At 39.7% G+C, this 22,658-nt stretch overlaps 1 protein-coding gene across 1 annotated transcript; it reads right to left on the reverse strand.

Moving 5' to 3' along the window:
- Positions 1–6,998: 6,998 nt before the first annotated feature.
- Positions 6,999–21,525, reverse strand: LOC122877186 (protein-glutamine gamma-glutamyltransferase K-like). The gene is made up of 14 exons (XM_044198340.1): positions 21,400–21,525; positions 16,744–17,027; positions 16,447–16,638; positions 13,044–13,295; positions 11,979–12,097; positions 11,761–11,868; positions 11,107–11,284; positions 10,883–11,021; positions 10,597–10,789; positions 10,199–10,352; positions 9,783–10,067; positions 9,133–9,293; positions 8,898–9,034; positions 6,999–8,791 (listed from the first exon to the last, which is right to left on the reverse strand). The coding sequence occupies exons 2-14, from the start codon at positions 17,024–17,026 to the stop codon at positions 8,632–8,634; spliced, it is 2,361 nt and encodes a 786-aa protein (XP_044054275.1). The 5' UTR covers position 17,027; positions 21,400–21,525; the 3' UTR covers positions 6,999–8,631.
- Positions 21,526–22,658: the final 1,133 nt, after the last annotated feature.

Below are 22,658 nucleotides of genomic sequence, written 5' to 3' on the forward strand. Positions count from 1 at the left end.
TGGACACAAATAGAAATTAACAAAAAAATGTAATGAGACTAAACCAAAAAACTAAGTTATAATAAGCATGCGCGAATCAGCAAAACAACAGAACTATTATTATTATTATAACTGTAACCATTAGGTAAATAGCTCTAGCGGTAATATATGAGCATATATGAGCATTTTATTCTAAATTCGCATCATATTTCAAAATCCAGTGTGATTACATGCAATTTTATTCTCCTCAAATCACCTCATTGTCAAACGGTGGAATCCATTCAACTAACTCATTGTTTTGGTTTTCGACCCCACAACTTTACGGTTTTGGTTCACTTTCACTGCACTCATAGCGTCGTCTACCCAGTACCAAAAGAAAGACAAAGTTGGTGGCTAGCTAGTGAACACAGCAGAGCATTTAGCTAAAGAGCCAAATATTTTCTTAGGGAGTTGGTGGAGACCAGAACAGAGCTTAAAAGAGAGTGAATATTGGACTTACATTCATCTCTAAACACTCTAAATAGCCTGCTGTTTGGCTCTTCAGCTGCTAAATGCTCTGCTATGTTCACCAGCTAGTTGCTGTGTCTGTCTGCTGTGTGGTGCTGAGCACGTAGTGTACTGTGGGTTTATAGAGCTTTTCCACTGAAAACAGCTGCCTTCTAGGGCTGAAAACAACACTATGAGAGCAGTGACAGTAACAAAACAGTAAAGTTACAGACCGGACAGCTAAACAACGAGCTGAAATTAAGCTATTAAGCTCCATAAAGTCGAGGGGAGCTGCAGATTCAAGTGATAATTCTTTGTAGGTTCTTCACTACAAGTGACTCCTCTCACATTACATTAGTCATTTGATACATTAGTATAAAAATATTGATTATAGCCACTTTACGTAATTATTCAATAAATTCCGTAATAAGGGGGAGGTTAATTTTTCATTTCACAGTGACTTTAAACCAAAAAAAATAGACGCACCCTCCATGTTTGTTGTCTTTCAGTCAGCTGAGAGACTCTTACACAGCCTGAAGTGCTGCTTTACAGCTTGTTTTGAATCATTACAAGCTGAGGACCGAGCTTAGACCTTATTGACTGCTGGGTGAGTGTCTGCCACTAACAAATAAAACCTTTTCAATGAGAATACTTTGGGCATGATGAGGCTACAGTCTCTTTCTTTATTTAAATGTGCATCAGCCTGAAATTGACAAAATTTAGATGTTTCCGATAGAAGTTATACTGAGCGATTCAGAAAGATTGTTTTAGAACAGGCAAACACAATGGACACATATGGTTTCGACCCTTCTCCTGTCCTCTGTGAAATAACCATGTGGTAAGATATATGATACGCATGTTGCTCAACATTGCAGCAGTGTTTACATCAGCCCACAGAGTCCATATCTTCCTGAGACACACAGCTACCTGTACTTTCACACATGTGCTTGCAGACATTTCACACATCTTCTGCAGGGACTTCATATCAGGTAGAACTTAATAATGTTTCACATAACCAACAGTGGCTTGTGGCTGATTTGTGTTCCTGCAGTGTGCGCAGACAGCCAAAACATATCTTGTGCTCTCTCAGTGCAACTATTGTCCACAAAGGTAAAGCATCTAGTCTTGTGCAACACCTGAGAGAGTGCAACACAAGTGTTTTCCTGCTTTTCCACACACGACCCACTATGACTTCAGTTTTTCGTTACTTGTCTCTTGAGGTGACAGAGCAAGCACAGCACGTTTAACACACAGTGAGGCCTGTAGAGATACAGTGTCAATCTCTGCTCTGAGTTGTGTGTTGTAATTGAAATGAGGGAACCAGCTGAGCGAACGGATGCTTCTTGCTGATATAACATCTGCCACAAGTTGGAACATGGGAGTCCCAACACAGGTAGTCTTCAAAGGAGGCAAATGTCAAAAACAAGCATTTAGAATAGCGTGAGGAAGAAAACCACAATCCTTCATGGGGCTGTATTGATTCCAAAGCCAGCCATTCGAGGCACAAATGTTACTGTTCGGCTATGTGTGCAAACATGTTATCAGTAAAGAGCATATTGCAATATTGATGGGGGTTCATCCCCCACATTCTGGCACAAACAACATCAGGCCAAGGATTTGAAACGACTTTATGTCTCCCGTTTCCCCAGATTTATGTTGGCTTGAATGTGTATTAAATCAGTCTTCTTGTCCAAGCTAGGGGAAACTATTACATTATCAGTTTGACCTTTTCTGTTTTCAGAATATTCTGTTGTGATAATGTCATCATCTTCCAGCTCACAGAGAAGCCCATTTTTCACAGTCTGGGTTTGAAGGTCTGTATCTCAGTCCTCCATCCACAGGTCCTGGTGCCCAAAGTATCATATGACCAGCACAGTATCAGTGGGGAAATCCATCTCTAGGAGCTGTGAAACATATAGCACAAAAACAAATTAGGCTAAGAGACAAAAGATTGGAAATGTGATCAAATAGTTTCTGTTCACCAGAACCGTTAGAATAACTGGATTCCTGAAGCTTCGTGATCAACTCGAAGACCCTTTTTTTTTTTTTACAGAAGGTAGCTTATTTTTTGCCCCTTGAACTGATTTTTAGGGGCATTTACTAAACTCTGAAATAATGTATAATTTTTACGTTACATATATAATTTTTACGTTACATATAAATATTTGTTTTATTTGAAAAAATAACAAGTGAGAACAGCAAAAAATAAACTTTATGAGCATTCACAGGCACTTTTTGTCCAAGCTCTGTTCATTTCTGACCAGGTCTCTGTCATGCTGCTGCTGCACTTTCCCTCCGTCTGCTGTAGAGAATATAGATAAATTGTTTATTATAAATTTTTTTTGGAGCGTTTCTATTTTAATCTGCATAGCTTTTTTAGCCTTTACAGCACTGGTTTAGCAGCCCACAAGTTGAGTCAGTGAGTGAGGTAGCCTACAAACACACACACGGAGAGTAGAGACAAGCCGAGTCAGAGAAATAATTTCACATGGCGCTCTAAAAAGACAGTAGACAGCGGAAACAGAGCTTTTAATTAAGAATGGACAGACTCATACATGTTCAATCTTTCCACAGGCAGGTCAAAACCAGTATATGTCATATGTTCCGCGATCGCAGCGATTATTTTAAAGCAACATCTGAAGCGCCACCAAGAGACAAAGCACAGAGCATCTTTTGATCAGGTTAACAAGGGGGACGGATTTTGGTAATTTTGCTAACAAGGGAGATGTCGTCCCCCCTCAAATCGCCTACTGGCTTTAGCTACGGTAACCATGGCAGGCATTATGCAAATGTTAGAATGTGTTACATAGTGACATAGACGAGTAACAGCAGAAAAGGCTGAAATACAAACGAGGCGTCTCAGTCAGATCAGGAGTAGTGTTTTCTGTGGGAGACAGTAATTCCCTAAGGCGTGGACATTTTACAGACCTTTTACATACAAAAAATCTATATATATATCTATATAAATATATATAACACACTAAAGTAAAGGGAAAAACCCAAAAAGCATAATATGGACACTTTAAAGGTATTATAAGGTCTGAAGAATCTGAGGTTCAGCACAACTCTGACATTGTAGCTTCTTTAACCAACAAGTTCTCAGGAAAAATTTAACAAAATTATAAATATGTATAAAAATCGTATGATTTTCTCTGGTATGTATTACAAGCCATCAGATCTACTAGCCTGTTCAGTGTTGGCTAAGTAGCCACAGGGAGGGACATCAGGCTCCTCTTTAACAGTGACACACTATTTCTGCAAATGCCTGGTGGCTGTCTTTTATCACAAATTGCTCTGTCTCCACCTTCACTTGTAATCCCCCGCACAGTGAGTGATATTCCTAGACAGCACACAAGGTTGAGGCTGTCTGTGCTGATATCCAATCAACATGCCCGAAAACTACAGAGGACAAGTTTAAGTGAATTTGCTGAACAAAGTGCTACTGTTACACACACAGAACAAATAACTATGTCATGAATAAATTGGTTTATTACTCAGGAGAAACATCAGACATAAAGATTAGCTTGGTGGCTATGACAAAAATCAGACCTGATCAAAGTGTAAGCAATCTGCCTTTTCATATACCCCTGCAGTCTAACATCTTATATTCTGCCAGAGAAGGCACAGAAGGCAGACTTTAAATTAAATATAGGGAACACTTATGAAACAGACCTTGTACAAATGCCTTTAATTTAGTCACCACAACATGAGACTCACCTGTTACACCCATAAAAGCACCACAACAACATTTACATGTGGGGTCACTGAAGATTTCTAAGACTGTCCAGACATGATCAGTGCCAGAATCACTTTGTGCCAGCTTAAATCATCGTCTTCCTACAGAGTGAGCATTGATGCTGAACGTTTTGGCAACATATTGTAACTATTTAAACTTTAACCCTGTTTGTCACTGGCCTTTCACAGCACGTCCAATAAGATTACAGCTGACTAAGAGGCTGCGAGGAGTGCAGCTCAGACAACTCGTCATGTTTAGGTAGCCTTAGACTGATATAGTGACATGTGCAAAGTTGATTCATTGAAAAGTCGATGGACGGAAAATTAATCTATTTAAACTATTTAACTATTTTCATGTTCAGCCGTAGATATTTGTTTGATATATTTGTTGTTTGGTTATTTTGGTTTGACCTCACCCCATGTTGAAAATAAAATACAAAGGTATGCTCTGCTCACTTTAACTTGACATCTAAATACGGGGCTCATGTGAATTTTGCCACCCATAAAACTGATCTGGAGAGATTCAAACACAGTCCAGCAGATTCTTCATGAACAAGGCTCCTCACCACTGGGTTCAGTGTAAAAGAAGTCAATTATTGTCAGATTTTTGTATCACGTAACACATGGAAAACTAGGCTGCTTTAAGTTTCAGAAACAACAATTCGAAATTGAAATTCATTATGTAAAACACCAAACTCGAACGCACGTCTCCGCAGGGGAAGCCTCACATTAATCAGCACGTCTGACACACAGCAAAGCTATGTGTGTCAGACATGAGAGCTTAATTACCTCTGCTCATAAAAGGTGTCTCAAAAACTACTCAACAGATTTCAATCACATTTCCTAATAGGACATTAAGCTAGGGGACAAAATAGAAGTTAATCGTTTTTGGTGTGGATGGCGCCACCATGTGGCCAGTTATGAAGCACTTTACATGTTTGTTCATAACCTTGAACCTGCTAACTGTAAGGTGTAGAAACTAAAAACTTTTCTTCCTTTGTCCAAACAGATTTTCATATCTTTTGAATATTTTGCAAACTCTTTACACAAATTTCATTAAAACGTCACCAAATCTGGGACATAATATATTTGGATGATCCCATATGTTTTTTGGCACTCCATACAGTTTTCATATACCTGCCAGATTCATGTGGGCATGGCCTATTTGTCATACAATGCCTTAATGTATTACTACTACTTATCCTTGTACAAAGCCAGAATGAAGGTATTTAAAAAAAAACAGACAATGGTATTGTCTGTATTTATGTACAGTATATTTGATATAGATCTAAACATTCTTTTAAGTTAAATAACAAATTTAGAGAATTCTGCAGCCTTGTTGAAGGCATTCATTTTCTGAGTGCTTTTAGTTTAATGATATGCGGCACATTTGCTTTTACCTTTGAAGCTTATGTTTTAGTTTCTTGCTTCTTCCCTTGTGTTGCCCACATCCTGCCTGGCCATCACAAGTGAAATATTGGTGACCCATATTAACAGAGGGTATCCAGTCAGAATTTGAGAGATCATATAATGTGGCAGGAAAGAGAAAATAACCAGTATTTTCCTCACATATGCTGATATATTTGGAGTAAAGGTCTTCGAGCACTCTATCCCCTGAAACCAGGTCTTCCACACATTCTAATCCAGAGAGGATTCTAGAAAGAGTCTAATAACACGGCTATTGGCCAGCTCCAGTGAATTTCTCTATATTTTGTATAGACCTATAAGCCCTCATGCTTATACACATTTCTGCACTCTTGGTTTATGCATAATGCTACCCCGCTGGAGCCTTTAGAACTTTTACTGTGCAGTATGTGCTGAAACGAAACTAGAAACACATGTGCAATGTAATACAATCCAATACAACAGTCCTGTAATAAATAATGCCTCTGTGAAACTTATACAACAGAAGTGTTGCTTCAGCTTATTGATCAATATTGAGTGTCTTACATTACAATGGGCTTTTACCATCTCTCTTTGGTATCATAATGTGTTTGTGAAAAGAGGGAACTGGGATGTTTCCCACTGCTTAGTAGGATAATCAAATTGAACACCACTCTATATTGCTTGCCAGAAACTCCAATCTATAAACAAAAATAATGTTTGCCTTGTCTCATTACCACTTCTGCAGGCAGAATTTACAAAAGCCTCTGCATTGTACTAGAAGGAAAGTAGGTATATTAAAAAAAATGTCTCCTTGTTAGTAAGGAATTGTAGGATTTTCCATAATGTTGGAGTGTTCCTTTTAGGCACTGTATGCATCTGTATGATGAAACTGCACTGCATCTCTTTAGTCCTGACACTATCAGGTAGCTAAGCTAAGATATTGGTTGCAGAGATGTCGGCCTTTTTTGAATATAATGGAACAGGATGGCACTCGGCTTGTGGTGCTCAAAGCGCCAAAAAAATACATTTGAAAAATGTCTCTTTTCAGAAATCATGACCCGGTTACCTGGTTAAGATAATCCACAGACCTTGTTGTGAGCAGTTTCATGTAGGAACTATCGGCACTCAGAATCTTGTAAAATTACTTCTTGTCAGCTCTCCCAGAGCGGTTCGAGCACCCCGCCACTCCATTTTAACCACTGAAAGCTCTTATCTTCACATTACCTGCGACCAAACATTCCGTGACACAGGACACCAACACCAGAAACTGTTTTGTAATGTCACATTAATAAATAACCAGACTCCAGGACACATTTCAAATGATTTTTTAAAAATAATAATACAAGAACATTAACAGCAGTATTTAGATATTTAAATAAAATAATTCTTACTGTCAACAAAGGCAAATTAAAGAAAATAAATATATCGTATTTATAAGCTAAATACAAAACATAATGTCACTGTAAGCCTGTCTTTACAAAAGTACACTTCTTTCATATAAGCTGCACTGTCCAACCTCTGCAACTACTGTGGGACTCAGGAACAGAAATCCCTTCCAATGTTTCCCATTAATTAGCCTTATTAGACAGCCTAATTTGTCCCTCCACAGTTTCATAATGAACCGAAAATATTTTTACACTTCTCATAATAAGATCTGTAATGTTGTGTTTTGTGCCGTTGCTTCAGCAAAGCATCTCTCACTCCCAGTCAGTCACTGCTATATGTGCCACGCTCATACACACACACACACACACACACACACAGACACACACACACACACACACAAACGCACAGAGCGGACAGCAGAGCAGATAAGAGTATGGATAAGATAAAGATACAATCCATACCCACCCCTTCAGTTGGTTAATGGCTCCACCCTGACTTTAGGGGGATGAGCAAATCACAGTTCAAATCCCTTCACTATAAGCCTTGTTTAACCAATGTTATTTTGTGATTATAATTTTTTATGCTGCACAGTGTGATCACTCACAAAAATGTGAAGAATTACTTCAGGACATGAGCGGCTGTGGCTTAGTGGTAGAGCAGGTCGTCAATCGGAAGGTTGGCGGTTCGACCCAGCTTCCTCCCAGCACACATGTCGAAGTGTCCTTGGGCAAGATTGCTCCCGAGGGCTGTGCCTTCAGTGTGTGTGTGTGAATGCTTCTTTCAACTGATGAGCAGTTGACACCTGTCATCAGTGTATGAATGTGATATGTAGTGTGAAGAGCTTTGAGTAGTCAGAAGACTAGAAAGGTGCTATACAAGTACAGTCCATTTACCATTACACTTACTTTATCAGTGAGCATATTTGTTTCACTTTTATTCTGAGTGTAATGTGAAAAACTACAACCTGTGTGTTTTTTATAAATATTGTAATGATAGTTGTCTAAAATTATGTGAAAATGCATAGTTTTCAAATAACATCAAATTGTCTTGGGAGGACCCCTAAACCCCACAACCACACGACGCACCCACTGCAACCACAGCACCTAAGCCCTCCAGAAACCTAGGGAAAACCCTGAATGTGTTTATGATTAAATTGTTTACTAGAGTACAAAACTCTTAATTCTGCTCTCAAAGTGCACCAGATTGATGCATTTAACTTTAAAATTTTCTTCAGGAGGAGCATGCCCCCAGACCTCCCTATAGGGTCTGAGGTCCACCCAGCACAGTCTCATAAAAATCCTGTGGGAAACACTATACACCTGTTTATTGTAGAATCTTGTGACAAGATACTCCCTGTTAAGTTTGATGTAAGCTAATAATGGTTTTCATAGAATATGAAAGGTTCTGTCTATTCTGAGGTGAAATCCCATGAACACCACATTGTTCTTATATGTTTCATGATTAGTTTTCTCTCTGTTGTCATTGGTCATTTTGGAATTCTCATGCAAAATGAAGCAGCACTGTAGTGTCATACTTTTGTGAATTTAAATACTAGCTTTCCATATAAATTACATGTAAAAAGACTTCACTAAAATTAATTAGTCAGTGGAGGAAATGACTGTCAACATTCAGTGTCAGAATGCTTCTGTTTTCGAATTGCTATAGAGCGCCGTTGCTTTTTTCCTCCACAGTGATGTCGGTCACACCATGAACCTGTGTGAGCTGCTTGCAGTCCAATGATGCCAGTAATTTCCTCGGTCCAGGCAGGGTGGGGACGAAGTGCTCAGTCAGAGACACGGACGCATGACTGCCAATATCTCTGAGGGTAGGACAGGAAATGACAGTGGCAATCACAAAAGAGAGGGACAGACAAGGTATTTTTTTTTAAAACTGAGCACAATATAAAGTATGTTTTTCCTCCTCACCCATAATTAATCTTTCTAGCAGTTAGAAGACCCAGTCCTTCCACGTGGAATATCACTGCTTTCAGCACCTGTGGTAGTGGGTTAGTAAATGAAATCTCTACCGACATCTTCTCCCCTACCTCGGCCTTCCCGATTGGCTGTGTGAGAAAAGAGCAAAACAAGAAAACAAAATCAGATGAATTTATATATTAATCTTCTTACCAGTAAACATTTCCTGATGAATTGTTTGGCTTACCTTTAGGATAAGGTCTGGGGTCCTGAGTCGGAAACTGAACTGAGTGGCCAGGACCTGCTGTGTTTCTTTGACCCTGCCTGACAGTGTCAGCATCAGGGCAGCCTGGTCTATCAGTTGGTCCTTGTAGTCTTTGTACTCCAGGGTCCACTCCAAAATCATTACTGTAGACAGAAGATGTAGGCAAAGGATGTTAAAAGTGTATTTTCATCTTTGTCACCCACTACCTCATACCTCATTGAGGTGCTGGTAGGCCGATTTTGTTTCTGTTTTCAGTCTTTGTGCTAAGCTAAGCTAACCAGATGCCTGCTGTAGCTTCATATTAAATGGACAGACATGAGAGTGGCATTGATCTTCTCATCTAACTCCCGGCAAGAAAGCGAATAATTGTATTTCCCAAAATGTCCAACTCTTCCTTTAAGTGGGATAAAAAGTAATTGTTCCTTGTTACTATTCTTTGCAAGTTTCTGCCAAGGAAATACAATCAGATGCACTTTTTTTGCAATTCGTTTTGATTGTGAGAAAAGCCTTTTCATGCTGCTAAAGGAATAACTCCTCTGTTGACACCTGTAGGGTATGATAAAGAAGAACCCTGGGTGCCAAAACCTACATTTCCTTCCTGCAACAAACCCTGACTAAGAAGCTCCACTCACCCTCGTTGGGCAGCATGTCAAAGTCTGTCCTGTCCTTTTTGAATGTGGCCTTGTGGACACCGGTGTAATACATGACTGCCACCTGGCTGTGCAGGATGACCTTGCGTTGCTCTGAGCTGCTGTTTCGCAATACGATGGTCAGCTCTGCGTCTCTTCCCATTTTAAGACCTTCACCATCCATGGTCACCTCTACAGAGACGTCCTCTGCTGTGGGAGAGGAATAGGCCTTTGCTTTGGAGCCATACCTACATGCTGTTTCCACAGCAATGCGTTCCTCCTCTGTGTCTGAGAATGACCAGAAATGTCAAGTTAATTCAATAAACAATACAATATAAATTGTTTTTGACAGGGGTATGGTATCCCATACTCTGAGTGCTAATCCAGAATTTCAGTGTGGGCATTTTGTTTGATGATACCTTCAGGGTATTTGTAAAGGTGTGTGATATCACTGCGTTCATCAGAGCCAACAGCCTTTGTGCTGATGAAGAAGCCCACAGTCCCTTTCTCAATGTAGATTTGAGTGAAGGTCCCATCTACCTTCCTCTGCCAGTAGATTTTATCACTGTTCACCTGAAAATGCACAGAGGGGGAGCGAGAGAAGGAGTTAAAGAAAAAGTAGTTTTTTGATAGATGCCATATAGCTTCATTTTTAGTACACAGGACACGCATAATCTGTCAACGCACAACCGCAACTAAAAGATCAGTTGTTCTCTCCTCTAGCTCAGGCATGTGAGGAACTGTACCTCCTGCATCAATTTTGAGCATTCTTTTGTAAGTCAGTGCACTTTTAAGGTAAATTATATATTCCACAAACCTCAGCGAACACAAACGAAGAGTCATGTTTGAGGTAGACCTGACCATTGCGGACAGCAGCGAGAGGAGCAGGGCCACAGCGGAAGGTGCCCTGGCTGGTCTCCTGAGGTGTGGCGTCGACAGCTTGCCAGCCTCCATTGCCTGGAGGCAAGTCTGGACGAGCCATCCAGCAGTCGTTCCACACATGGAAGTTCCTTCAGGAGAAGACATGAAGGTCAGGCTTAATAAACTAGAGAGTGATACATGTCATGATGATGCATCATCACAAGGATGGTGACAGGACATACCAGACAGAGTCGGCATTGAGGTAATCTATAGGCTCCAGGTTCTCATCCAGGTATACATCTGTTGTCAAGGAGACGTCTGTGTCATGAGCTGAGCTGAAGTTGGTCACAGTTCGACTGGGAATGCCTAAACTCCGTAAAACTGAAAAGAAGATGTTTGATAAGGCATCAGTGGTCAATATCTGTGTCACATTATGTAAACGCATAAGAAGAAACAATCAGCTAACCTGAAGTGACTAGGCCAGCAAAGACCCAGCACTGGCCATACTTAACGGGGGTGCCGCTAGTTTTATGGTATTGCTTCAGGATTTCCACACTTCCACTCCAAACTGTTGGAGTAGTTCCACTTGAATAGTCCCCTGACCAGTTTCCCTCCAGGACACCACGGTCATCTGGGGAGTTGATCTGGATAAATGAAGTGTTTTTTTGTTTTATTTTTTTATATATACTTCTGAGTTTGAAGGAATAAAGTCAGTTCCCAGAAAAATAGAGATGGTCAAATATTTCACTACAAAACAGAAATTTCAACCTCTTGGCGGAACTAAAGAAAAGTCAGGGGATCACCAAAGTTAGTGGGCTTTATTCTCTGGGGACCATGAATGTCTGTATAGAGTTTCATGGCAACCCTGCCAATAGTTGTTGAGATTATGGCACTAGGGCATATTTAAGCATCGCAAAGACCTTTCTGTCTAAATGTACCATTTAGCACTAGTGCTCAAATAAAATACAGAGACAAATCCATCAGCTTAGACCCCAGGATGTCCTGGTGAACCACTACCATAATGTGTGGAAACTGTTATCATGGCCAAAGGTGGTTTAACATGGTACTGAGCAGGGGTTTCTATTGTTCAGGTGTAGAAAAATAGTTAACGCAGTCTCACCATGGCTGAGATGACTCGCACCACATTAACCGGGTCTCCCCAACCAGACGGAGGAGTTCCACTCTTTTCCAGGACAAAGAGGCAAGCAGCAAGAATCCCATCATCAAACTGAAACCAAAACAGAGAAAACACAGGGAGGGTGGGGAGAGCCAGTCAGTTTATACTGCTCAGTCTATTCACCAAACACCGAATATGGGAAGATCACACAACCCACTCACCTGTCCATAGTTCCATGTCCGCACTCCAATCTGATTCTGTGTGCCATAGTAGATTCGTCCGACATCGTTCAGGACATACTCTTGCCTCTCGTCTTCAGAATCCATAAACACTGTGTCATCTGACAGAACAAATAAAAACATCTTTAAAATGGGAAATAACAACTTTTCATTTTTTTTATTTTTTACCACAATTTTGTGGGAATGTTTTGGTCAGTTGCAAGTCTTATATCTGCAGTATGTCCCTAGTTTTTTGTGTGATAAAACCAGTACAAGCAAAACAAGACACTCACAATACAAAAGCCCTGCAGTAAGTATCCATTTGGTGACGGGTTTGTCAGTCTGTCAGTCTTATGATCATTGTATTCTCATGGAGAGTGAGATGAGAAGACTCTCATGCGTGTCTAAGGTTACAGCCAGCAGCCAGTTATCTTAGCTTAGCATAAAGAGTGGAAACAGGAGGAAATGGCTAGCCTGGCTCTGTCCAACCGTAACAAGTCAGCCTACCTGCACCTCTAAAGCTCACTAAGGTTCACTCATTTTATATTTAGTTTATTTAATACATGTACGTAGAAAAACTGAAGTGTAAAATGACATTTCGCCGTTTCACTGAGGGTTATGTGCCAGACTATTTCTTAGCTCTGAGCAGTTCCCAGGCAACCAGTGGAGACTCCAGGAACTTACTGCTCTTCTGTACAGATTAAACAAGATATAACGTGTTAATTTCTGAGCTTTAGAGGTGCTAGTAGGCGGATTTTGTTACTGTTGGACAGAGCCAGGCTAGCTGTTTCCCCCTGCTTCCAGTCTTAATGCTAACCTAAGCTAACCGGCTGCTGCCTGTAACCCTATACATATTATATATATATGAACTTAGCTTACCGGCTCCAACCGTTATGTGCTTCACCAAATTTTTATTTACTGTAGGGCTATATGATAATGTATTGTAAGGCGTTTCTGTTATTTTGACCACCCCTTGTAGTATATGGACCAGAGATATCAACCTTATATGTGTCTTAGATGGTCAGGTTGGGTTACACTCTGCAACATTACATTTTTTATCATGTTTACCTTCACACCAGGGGTTGAACAACATGTAGATATCATTAGCAGGGTCATGTGTGGAAACAGCCTGGCCATTTGGACAATGTGTTTCCACTGTGAGTTGATATCGGCCAATGACCGTTGTGGGTGGAGAATTCACTGACAGCTTTATCCTTTTGTCATCCTGTTTCACAACAGCAGCCTCCCAACGACCATCCTCCAACTCCTCTACCAAAGGGATGATGACATGGGTTCCCTTTGACACTGTTGGCAGTGGCCCTGAGAAGGTGAGAGGAGACATTCATCACACACATGTGAAGCACAACAGCATCTGGAAACTATTGCTGACTGTTGGTCATACCATGCCCAAAAAGAACCAGAGAACCACATGGTACAATCACGGTGTTTTTTCACCACATTCCCTCAGTTTAAGCCACACCTGCATTCCTGCCTTATGGGGTATGTTTGAATAAACAGAAACCAAATAGAGAGAAACCAGAATGTGCTGTCTTGATAAAGGTTTGCGCACACACACACACACACACACACACACAACACACACATGCACGTACAGCATGTCATGACAGCATTAGATCTCAGTGTAGCTGAACTATAAAAGGAATATTTGCTTAGGCAGCAGTTTGCTGTTCAGCTGAAGTTACTGCACTGTCTTACTGATGTTGAAGGTAACCGCAGGGCTTATGCATCCCGAGTATAAAGAGAGATACCTAAATCTTTAATGGGAACTAACAAAATCCAGTGTTTTCTATAGTAAATAAACTCACAATCTCCAGCATTGCATACAGCTGTTGGGAAACGCTCAATTTGTAGCTATATTAAAGAGCTTTGCCCCTAAAGTGCATGTGGAAAATTACAACCCTCCCTGATTTTTATCCTCTACCCTCTGTGGGTGTGATCTTGTGTTTGTTTGCTGTGTTTACAAATGCCTTAACGTAACCAAGTCACTATGCTGTAATTTCACCATGAGATGTTTATTTGGACAGACAGACAGACTACTGGTTGTGTGTGACAATGGGAATCTGAATCTGTCTCCAAAGAAATTTGTGAAATGAAAGAAGCAACCATTGTGAACACTGCATTATACTGACCAAGACACTGAAGCCTTTGGTGACTTCCTGTCCCATCATGTTGCGTCAGAATCAAGCTAAAATTACACATGTGGGGCGCCCCAGTAGCTCACCTGGTAGAGCGTGTACCATTAAGACTGAGTCCTTACCACAGCGGCCCAGGTTCGATTCCAACCGACCTGTCTATCTATGAGCGGTTACTATCAAAATAAAGGCAAAAATGCCCAAAACATAATCTAAAAAACAAAATAATGAAAAAAATTACAACTTCACATTGTTACACTTTAGTTTTTGTACAAATAAAACAAACACGTTATTAATTTGTAAGATTTAAAAGTGCTCATAGGTGGAATTTGTTACCTTCTGACCAGGCTAGCTGTTTACTCCTGTTTCCAGTCTTCATGCTAAACCTAAGCTAAGCTAAGCGACTGCTGACTGTAGCTGTATATTTACCGACTAGATGGCAGAGGGGTACTGATCTTCTCATCTAACTCTTGGCAAGAAAGTAAATTTCCCAAAATGTCAAAATATTCCTTTAACATTTTGGACACTCACTGTGCTTTACTCTTACACAACCCAAGCCAAAATATCAACTTTGCACAAAACATATCTCATAATCTAAGGGGCAGATTGTCATGAAATTTCCTGAATACTGTCATGCTCCCAGGGGGATAAATCCTTTTTTTTCTACTGACTACTTTCATCTACCACCCCCTCAGGGAAAACGTTACGTTTTACTCTAAGAATAGCAACATTGTCAGTTTGCAGTTCATTCTGCCGCACACTTTCATTCTGTGAGATGTTGTTTGCAGCCTCTCTGAGCCCTTAGCGGGGCTTCGAACTCACCACAAACCACAAAGTCAGATCATTCAACTGTCAATGTCATTGACTTTAACTTGAATTTTAAAAACAACACTTTGTTGTTTTAGATTGGGCTGTAATTAGCTTCATGCCGCGGGGCTTGGTCAGAATACAGCGTTTGGACTGAGTACAGTGTATTGAAGGCACGGTTGAAAACAGTTTGAACTGAGCAGAAAAAATGGCACTTTGTTGTTAAATGGTTTGTTTTGAAATAAAATGTCCACCATTTGGAGAGTAGTGGCAGGATTTTCCAGAGACCAAAAACAGGAATTATCTGCAGCTGCTATTGTCCTCCTGCTTATTGCTGGTATGACAGATGGCTTTTTAAAATGATTGGATGATTATTCATGATCAGTGTTGTTATTTTTGCTATTACATGACATTGTCTAAATAGGTTGGAACTCTAATTTATTTTTTCTCTCAATGAAACAATATAGAATAGAATTGTTTTTAAAAGACACTGGCATTATTTTGGTCACCTTATTTGCAAAATAGCAACCATTCATTTAACCATGCATATTTACTCAGTATTAAGCAATGAACATATTGAACATTTTCCTAATTTGGATGCATAGCCTTTCTGTAAAAGAGACATTGCAATTATTCTCTTCAAGCTTCACTTGACACACACAGCTATAATTGTAGGATCTATAATGGTCTGTGTCCTCTCTGCCTTACAGCAATCAACACAGTGAGAGAGGGAGCAGAGACAGACATGAACAGTGGGTAAACAGGTGGCACGCTACGGCTCAGACGGTTGGTAGTGGCAGCATTGATGGTGAATTGTCAGTAGGCGGGATTTTTAGTTGGAGCAGGACTGAGTACTCGGCATCTGTAAAATGCTCTCCCTGGAGCATAGCAACCAGAACTGTTACCATAGCAATAGTAACCAAAAACCTCGCTCTATCTTTCTTTCTCTCTCTCCCTCCCTATCTATCTATAAATCTATCTATATCACACACAAATGCAACAAAATCGATAGACTCCACACACATGAGCAGCCAAATTAACAGTATAAGACATGAGCATAAAAGCAAAACTTCTTGCTGGTACATCTTGTTTCCTCCCACAGCCCTCAACCCATCACCTTCCTGTCTTTCCCGTGATCGCCCAGAAAGAGGGAACTCTTAATTATCATGTGCAGCTCTGAACAGGATGTCATAGAGGGTCAGGAAAGCATGTGAGTGTGCTTTGGTCTGGTCAGGCTGGATTGCATCCATCCAGTTTCACACTTCTTAAGATTAGAGGCCAATCATGTGGGAAATTCATCTAAACTGAATTAGTATTCAGAAGCATGGCAGTTGCCTATGGAATTGTAGTCTATTTTGTTGTTGTGAAAGTCTCTATCTATCTTTATAATGTTATTCTGATGTCTATTTAGAATCATAAAACATGATAACGCTCTCAAATCTATGGGTTGAAGAAGTGAACTGCTGTGTTGAAATTCCCGAGCACAGTTTCTGTCAGGGACTCTGACTAACCTGTTTTAAGTTCAAGGTGAAGTTTGTCAGTGTTGGGATTAAAAGGTCGGGACAGGGTAATCCACATCTGGAAATTCTGTCCTCTGCGAATAATAAAGTCATCACTTTGGTAGAGATTTGTTTGGTGCTCTGTGCGGTTCTCCCCTGATTTGCTTTTCATCAGGTCTATTGATCGCACTTTCAGGAGGAGTTCTGCAAAAACAAAAACAAATATATGAGAGTGAACTCTATCATGTGGATGGCATTTACTTTGTTTGATAAATAACACAATTGTGAGCTCTCCAAGTTGCCAGTTACCATCAAGATTGCTGTCACCAGTCACAGGCTTCTTGCCATTTGTCCCTTCTATATTATCATCAATCACTGTGACCAGAGTGTCTGTGATGTCATCGTCTTTTCTCTTGGGACAGCAGCACGGACAGATCTTACGCAGCCACCGCCGACATGCATTTTCTTTCTCAGCATTGTTTTCTTCTGGCTCTTCCTTTTCTTCCTCTGTGTCTACCCCAGATCCGAGTGTGACAGATGGAAACCGACCCACTGCAGATCTGTCTCTGATTGACCGCATCTCTACAGGCATCCTGAGAAAAAGGCAAATCAATGAGGAAATCGTGGGATTTGTGGTTTTTTATGCATCGGTTTCCTAAAAGACAACACCGATTTTATATACGCAGCTCCAAATAGGAATAGGAATTAGCACCCCAGTCTTCACACTTAAGACATAATTTTTAATCCTTCTTATCAACACACCGTCGTGATGTGGGCTGACAGCCCCATTACTGATGGCTCCTACACAACATGTTTTAATTAGTCTGAGATTGAGAGTGAGACATTGCTGATTTGAATCCTTCATGTGTTGGAAAATACAATCTTCAACATGTGTCAGGTGTAATGAATATCACAAAACAAGCACATGATGTTAAAAAGTCTAGACCTAAATAAGATTCCTATGTGCTATTTTGAGAGACAGAGAATCTGTAATCTGAAATTTAATATAACTGAACTGTTTGTTGGTTTGGTCATTTGTACTACCACTTTTATTAACTATTTCAAGTGTTTAAACATTACTTTGGCTAACTATTTCAACCATTTATAGCTAAGTGTTAAGACCTCTCTGCTCACACACTCTCTATTGCAGCGCATAGTGTTCAGGTATTACAGGTGACTGAATATATCAATATATTTTTTTAATCAAATAGTAATTTCTATTTTTTCAAATATTGATCTACTCTGCAATCTTTCCAGGTACCCATGGGTAACAGCAGACGTACCCCTAAATACCCTGTTTGGGAAACACTAATTTACATTAGAAAAGCTTCTGTGAGTACTATAACAGTATGCACTATATATTGTCACATTTATATCCCTCCTCTCCATTTAGAGCTGTAAGGTTGATATACATTAACAAATACATTAACTGAAATTACTGTACAGATATTTTGATGATGTAACCTATTACAAAGAGGCACTGATCATGTCTGATTTCGATGAAAAATGTCTTACAGTAAAATTAGCACATTGTTATGAATACTTATTCGATCCACTAATATTGCTGCTAAGCAGAGAATAAATCATGTAACTATCTCAAATTGTTCATTTTACTTCTGTACACACAGATAATTATCCCTCGTGGCATCAAGCAGGAAGGCTGATTTGACTCTGTCTGTCTCTCTCTCCATCAGGACGCATCTGGAGTTGTTTCACGATTGCTGAATTACAATCTGATTTATAAGCATCCATGAGGTTTTCTAGGGAGGTGGGCATGTGCTCTGATTCACAACAGTGCTATGAAACAAATTTCATTTTTTTTTGTATCAATCAAGATCAAAACACCATGCTTTGTCATCTCTTGGCAACACAGATTAGAGTCACATTTCTCAGGTGAACCCGAGAAAAATGCTCATGAATTCTGCTAAACTTAAGCATTTATCTCTCATTTTCTCCCGCTACTCCTTTTTTTGCCTCACTCTGAATTGTCTTGCATCTTTCTAGTAGCAATTCCAACTTTCAAGAAATGCCATGAACCCACTGAAAGCCTTTCCCACACACACACTTTCAGGGCTGCCAACTCTCACGCACTGACCGTGAGACTCACGCAATTATATAAGCCATGAAATTTAAGACAATGAGTTGGTGGCTATACAGTGCTATACAACTCCTCATAATAGAGTACTAGACACTGGACTTGAACATAAACAAAAGCTAAAAGCTAACTATATATATACATATATATATATATATATATATATATATATATATATATATATATATGTATTTCCCATTTTGATACATTTCTTCTATGTTGAGATTGAAGTTGCAAATGGAACATTATCTGTTGATAGTGCCATAAATAATGTGCCATAGATCTACCAGTCCTAAACATGCAGAGAGTAAGGGGGTTGAGGAGTGATGACCCTGACCCCTAGGGAGGGTAATGTCACAGAATTCCTACTCATAAAATGCACCAACTTAACTGATACCAAATCTCACTCCAAACTAAATTGAAAAGTTGGCCGCCCTGCCCTTTACATTCCTCTGCAAGAGTGACTGTTATGTGGTGACCAAACAGGCTCGGATGAAGCAATAGACTGACAATGAGTTCACTCCTTGTTCATATGCCAATGAAGTTGTGACATTAAGTACAATAAATCACATACAGACACTGTAGTCGGTTATGGAACACCTCCACCCAACTCAGGATTGTGCGTCATATTCACTGCTGACAGACAAGGCTAAAAAAACATGCTAATTACTACTGTATGTGCATCGTATACTTCATATAGTTTCTTCTCACAGGAAAGTGAACAGTGCAAAGTAACACACTTGACATTGTTTTAATAGCTTAGCAGCTAAAACTGGGCAATATTCAGTTAATGAAATACAGAATATTTACTCCCAACTGCGTTCAATAAAGCAGATGAAATTGTGACTATATGTATTTTTGTGACATATACAGTAGATGGTGAACAAGACCAAGAGACCAAAGCCATAGCAGCTCTGTGAGGCTACTAAAGCAAAGCGGGGCTTTGAGCTAAATGCTAGCATCGGCTGATGTTTAGCAGGTATAATATTTAACATGTTCACCATCTTAGTTTAGCGTATTAGCATGCTAACATTTGTTAATTGGCACTAGCCACAAAGTAGAGCTGAGGCTGATGGGAATGTCATTAGTTTCTCAGTATTCGACAAAATTGAAATTTTGACATGCTAACATTTGCTAAATAGCACTAGAGATGCAATACTTATTTGATTAATTGATCAGTCAATCCACAGAAAATGTATTACTAACTATTTTGATAATAGGTCTTATGTGATAATATACCTGAATATCTTTTGGGTTTTATACTTTTGGTCAGACAAAACAAGCAATTTCACCTTGGGCTATTGGAAATTAAATTTTTCACTATTTTCTGACATTTTAAAGACGAAACAATTAATTGATTAATTGAGAAAATAACTGGTAGATTAATCATGAAAAGATCATGACAATTATTGTTAGTATTGTAATTATTGCTACTATTAGCACAACACAAAGTACCTACAGCTGAGGATGATAGAAATGTGATTAGTTTCAGGTGTTTGGTCATAAACTAAAGTATTAGACTATTTTGACTTGTTGATGGTGCGAAATCAAGTCACCACAACAATTATAACTGGAAAGCCTCAGTAGGTTGTGAAAGTTTACAGCAGGGTGGGCCCTCACAAACTGTTAAATGAAATCCACCACAGCACATGCCTCAGTGCCAACAATAAAGGACACTAGAGGAGAAAGACTGCATGGAATTGTGCTCCATATGGTTGAGATTACAGTCTGCTTGCAGGGTATCTCAGAAAGGGACCCACCCACACAGATCAACAAAACACTTTGCTGCTACATCCAATAATCTGTTAAATAAAATGTTAAATGTTTGCACTGCACTGTAAACTAACACAGTGAGATGAAGAGGTACAAGCTGCACTGCAGTGAGATCGAGATTGTGTGACACTGAGGATGATATGAGCTGAGATTCTCATCGCTTCATCATCTGCTGTGTTACATCCTAACTACTCAGAGCAGACATTCTCTGGCTCCCACTGGACTGTGGCACATGTCTGGGTGTCTGCATCCGTTATACTCTATGTACAACCGAATCATACATACAGGTCTAGAAAATTTGGTCAAATGTCAAATGAAGTGGGTCTAAGTTCACTCCCATGCTGTCAGCAGTAGCTATAACATACCCATGTGCAATTCATCAAAGTTGGATATTTTCCTTCAGAAGGGTGGTGATCCTCAGCACTCATGACCCTGTGCCTTGGGGTGCTCATTTTGAACCAAAAAGAGGGAAACAAAGAGACCTTCACTGATGTCTAGTTCATGTCAGAATTAAAGCATTCACAGGGTTCAATTTAACACGAAAGCTGACTTTGTATTGTCCCTTTCGCATCAGTCTGATGTTATTGCGTTATTATATTTGTTTGCTATACTCGATTAGACACAACTACAGAGATGTAGCTGCTGTTGGACTACTGTATCTCGCTGGGAGTCATATGTGATATGATATATTACTTTTTTTTTTAAGGAAAGGTTCCCTTGGAATTGCTTCCAAACAAATAATGGGATGTAAACTATGTACGCTATATCATGCAGTTGTGAGTGAAGACTGTAAATCCATTCAGGAAACAAATCAACATTAAAAACAAAGTCTAACTATTAATCATGCAAGAACTCAGTGAACTCTTATTATTTGCATAATCCTGGCATGACAGTCAGGCAGAAATACAGCAATACTTGTCTCCTTTTCCTTCAAATCAAGTGAATTACTTGGGCAGGAAATCCCGAGAAAGAAGACTTTGAATGTAAATGAATGAGTTAACTAGGTATTGTTAACAACATAGTGATAAATAAAAGGCAGAACTAACCGAGGCGGTATATAGACAAAGCTACATGTTAAACAGCTGATTCAAACTCACTCAGTTCACTGGCAGAAGAAATGTGGCAAAGCAGTCTGGAGGAAGAAAGCTTCTGTTCGCTGTGCCTTTGTGTTTCACAGACAAGCTACAAGTTAAGACCTTTAAATACTTTTGGGCTATGACAGTGAGGACACGCCTTCCTGCTGCACAGATAGCAGTCGGGTCAGATATTTCTCTAAAAGCAACAACTGAAATCATTAAGGCAGGGAGTCAGGCAACCACTTAAATTCACACTATTTCCATATTAAGCAACAGATGTGTGATATCTTGGACCATTCTTTCATTATTGTAACTATTTATTACAAGTTATCTCTGTATACAACATTAACCTCCAACTTGAAAGGGTGTGATAGAAAAGTAATGAGGGCTTGTAAAACATTTATTATTGTTTAGACTTGTGTCCCATCCTTGACCTGAATTCATTCACTCAGTCATTTAACTGTAGTCTATATCAGACTCCATTTAGAAAGACCAGCTCACAAGGTGACTCTAACAAGTAGCAGGGTCAGTAGATCTGTAGGTTACATTTTACTTGACAGAGAGTGAAGGTTAATACAAACCACTCATAGTTCAGCTATATATACAGTACAAGAGGAAAAAAGAGTGCTAGTAAATGTCTATAAAGATTTTTAAAAAATCAATCGGTAGACCTTTTTCTCAGCAGACATTTTGACTTGTCATAGTAGGAAAAGCACAGGTGTTACTAACAAAGAAAGATGGCTCCACTCTATTCAAGTGTCCCAGTAAACCCCGAGTGTGACAGTGAGGCAGCATGCACAACACCAGGACTGTGAAACTGAAGCAGCTAAATGGAACTCGGCCATTTATTTTATTATTTACACCTGTGCTTTTCCAACTGTGACATGTCCACACAAGGTCCACGACTTGGTCATAGAAAGCTCTGACGCTCTGTAAAAGAGTGGATGTCCATGTACTTTTGTGTAAAGTCAAATAAATATGACATGAGCCGGATGGCTGATAAATCTGAGAATCCACACTGACTGGTTGAGTTGGTTTTCACTGCACTTCTCAACTGTGTGATGGGTCAACTCTGAACAAAAGCAGCCAAATTCTTTTGCAGAATTCAGAGGGATAATTACTGAACAAGTGTCAAGTCCCAATATTTGTGATGTCATTGGAAATGGAAAAATCAACAAAGGTGGGAACTCTTCCCAGGTGCATGTGCAGAGCTGCTAGCACTGCCGCAGACTCGTAGAGCTTTGAGAAAGTGAAGGTGTTGTTTTTCATTTTGTGTTATG

The sequence above is a fragment of the Siniperca chuatsi genome, linkage group LG6, assembly GCF_020085105.1.
Source record: "Siniperca chuatsi isolate FFG_IHB_CAS linkage group LG6, ASM2008510v1, whole genome shotgun sequence".
In the NCBI taxonomy this organism is placed as follows: Eukaryota; Metazoa; Chordata; class Actinopteri; order Centrarchiformes; family Sinipercidae; genus Siniperca; species Siniperca chuatsi.

Coding starts and splice junctions, on each gene's coding strand:
- LOC122877186 (XM_044198340.1), bottom strand. CDS start 17,026: ATGCCTGTAGAGATGCGGTCAATCAGAGACAGATCTGCAGTGGGTCGG. Junction 11,869..11,978: donor GGACATGGAACTATGGACAG/GTGAGTGGGTTG, acceptor TTTTGGTTTCAG/TTTGATGATGGGATTCTTGC. Junction 10,353..10,596: donor CTTCGTTTGTGTTCGCTGAG/GTTTGTGGAATA, acceptor GTGCATTTTCAG/GTGAACAGTGATAAAATCTA.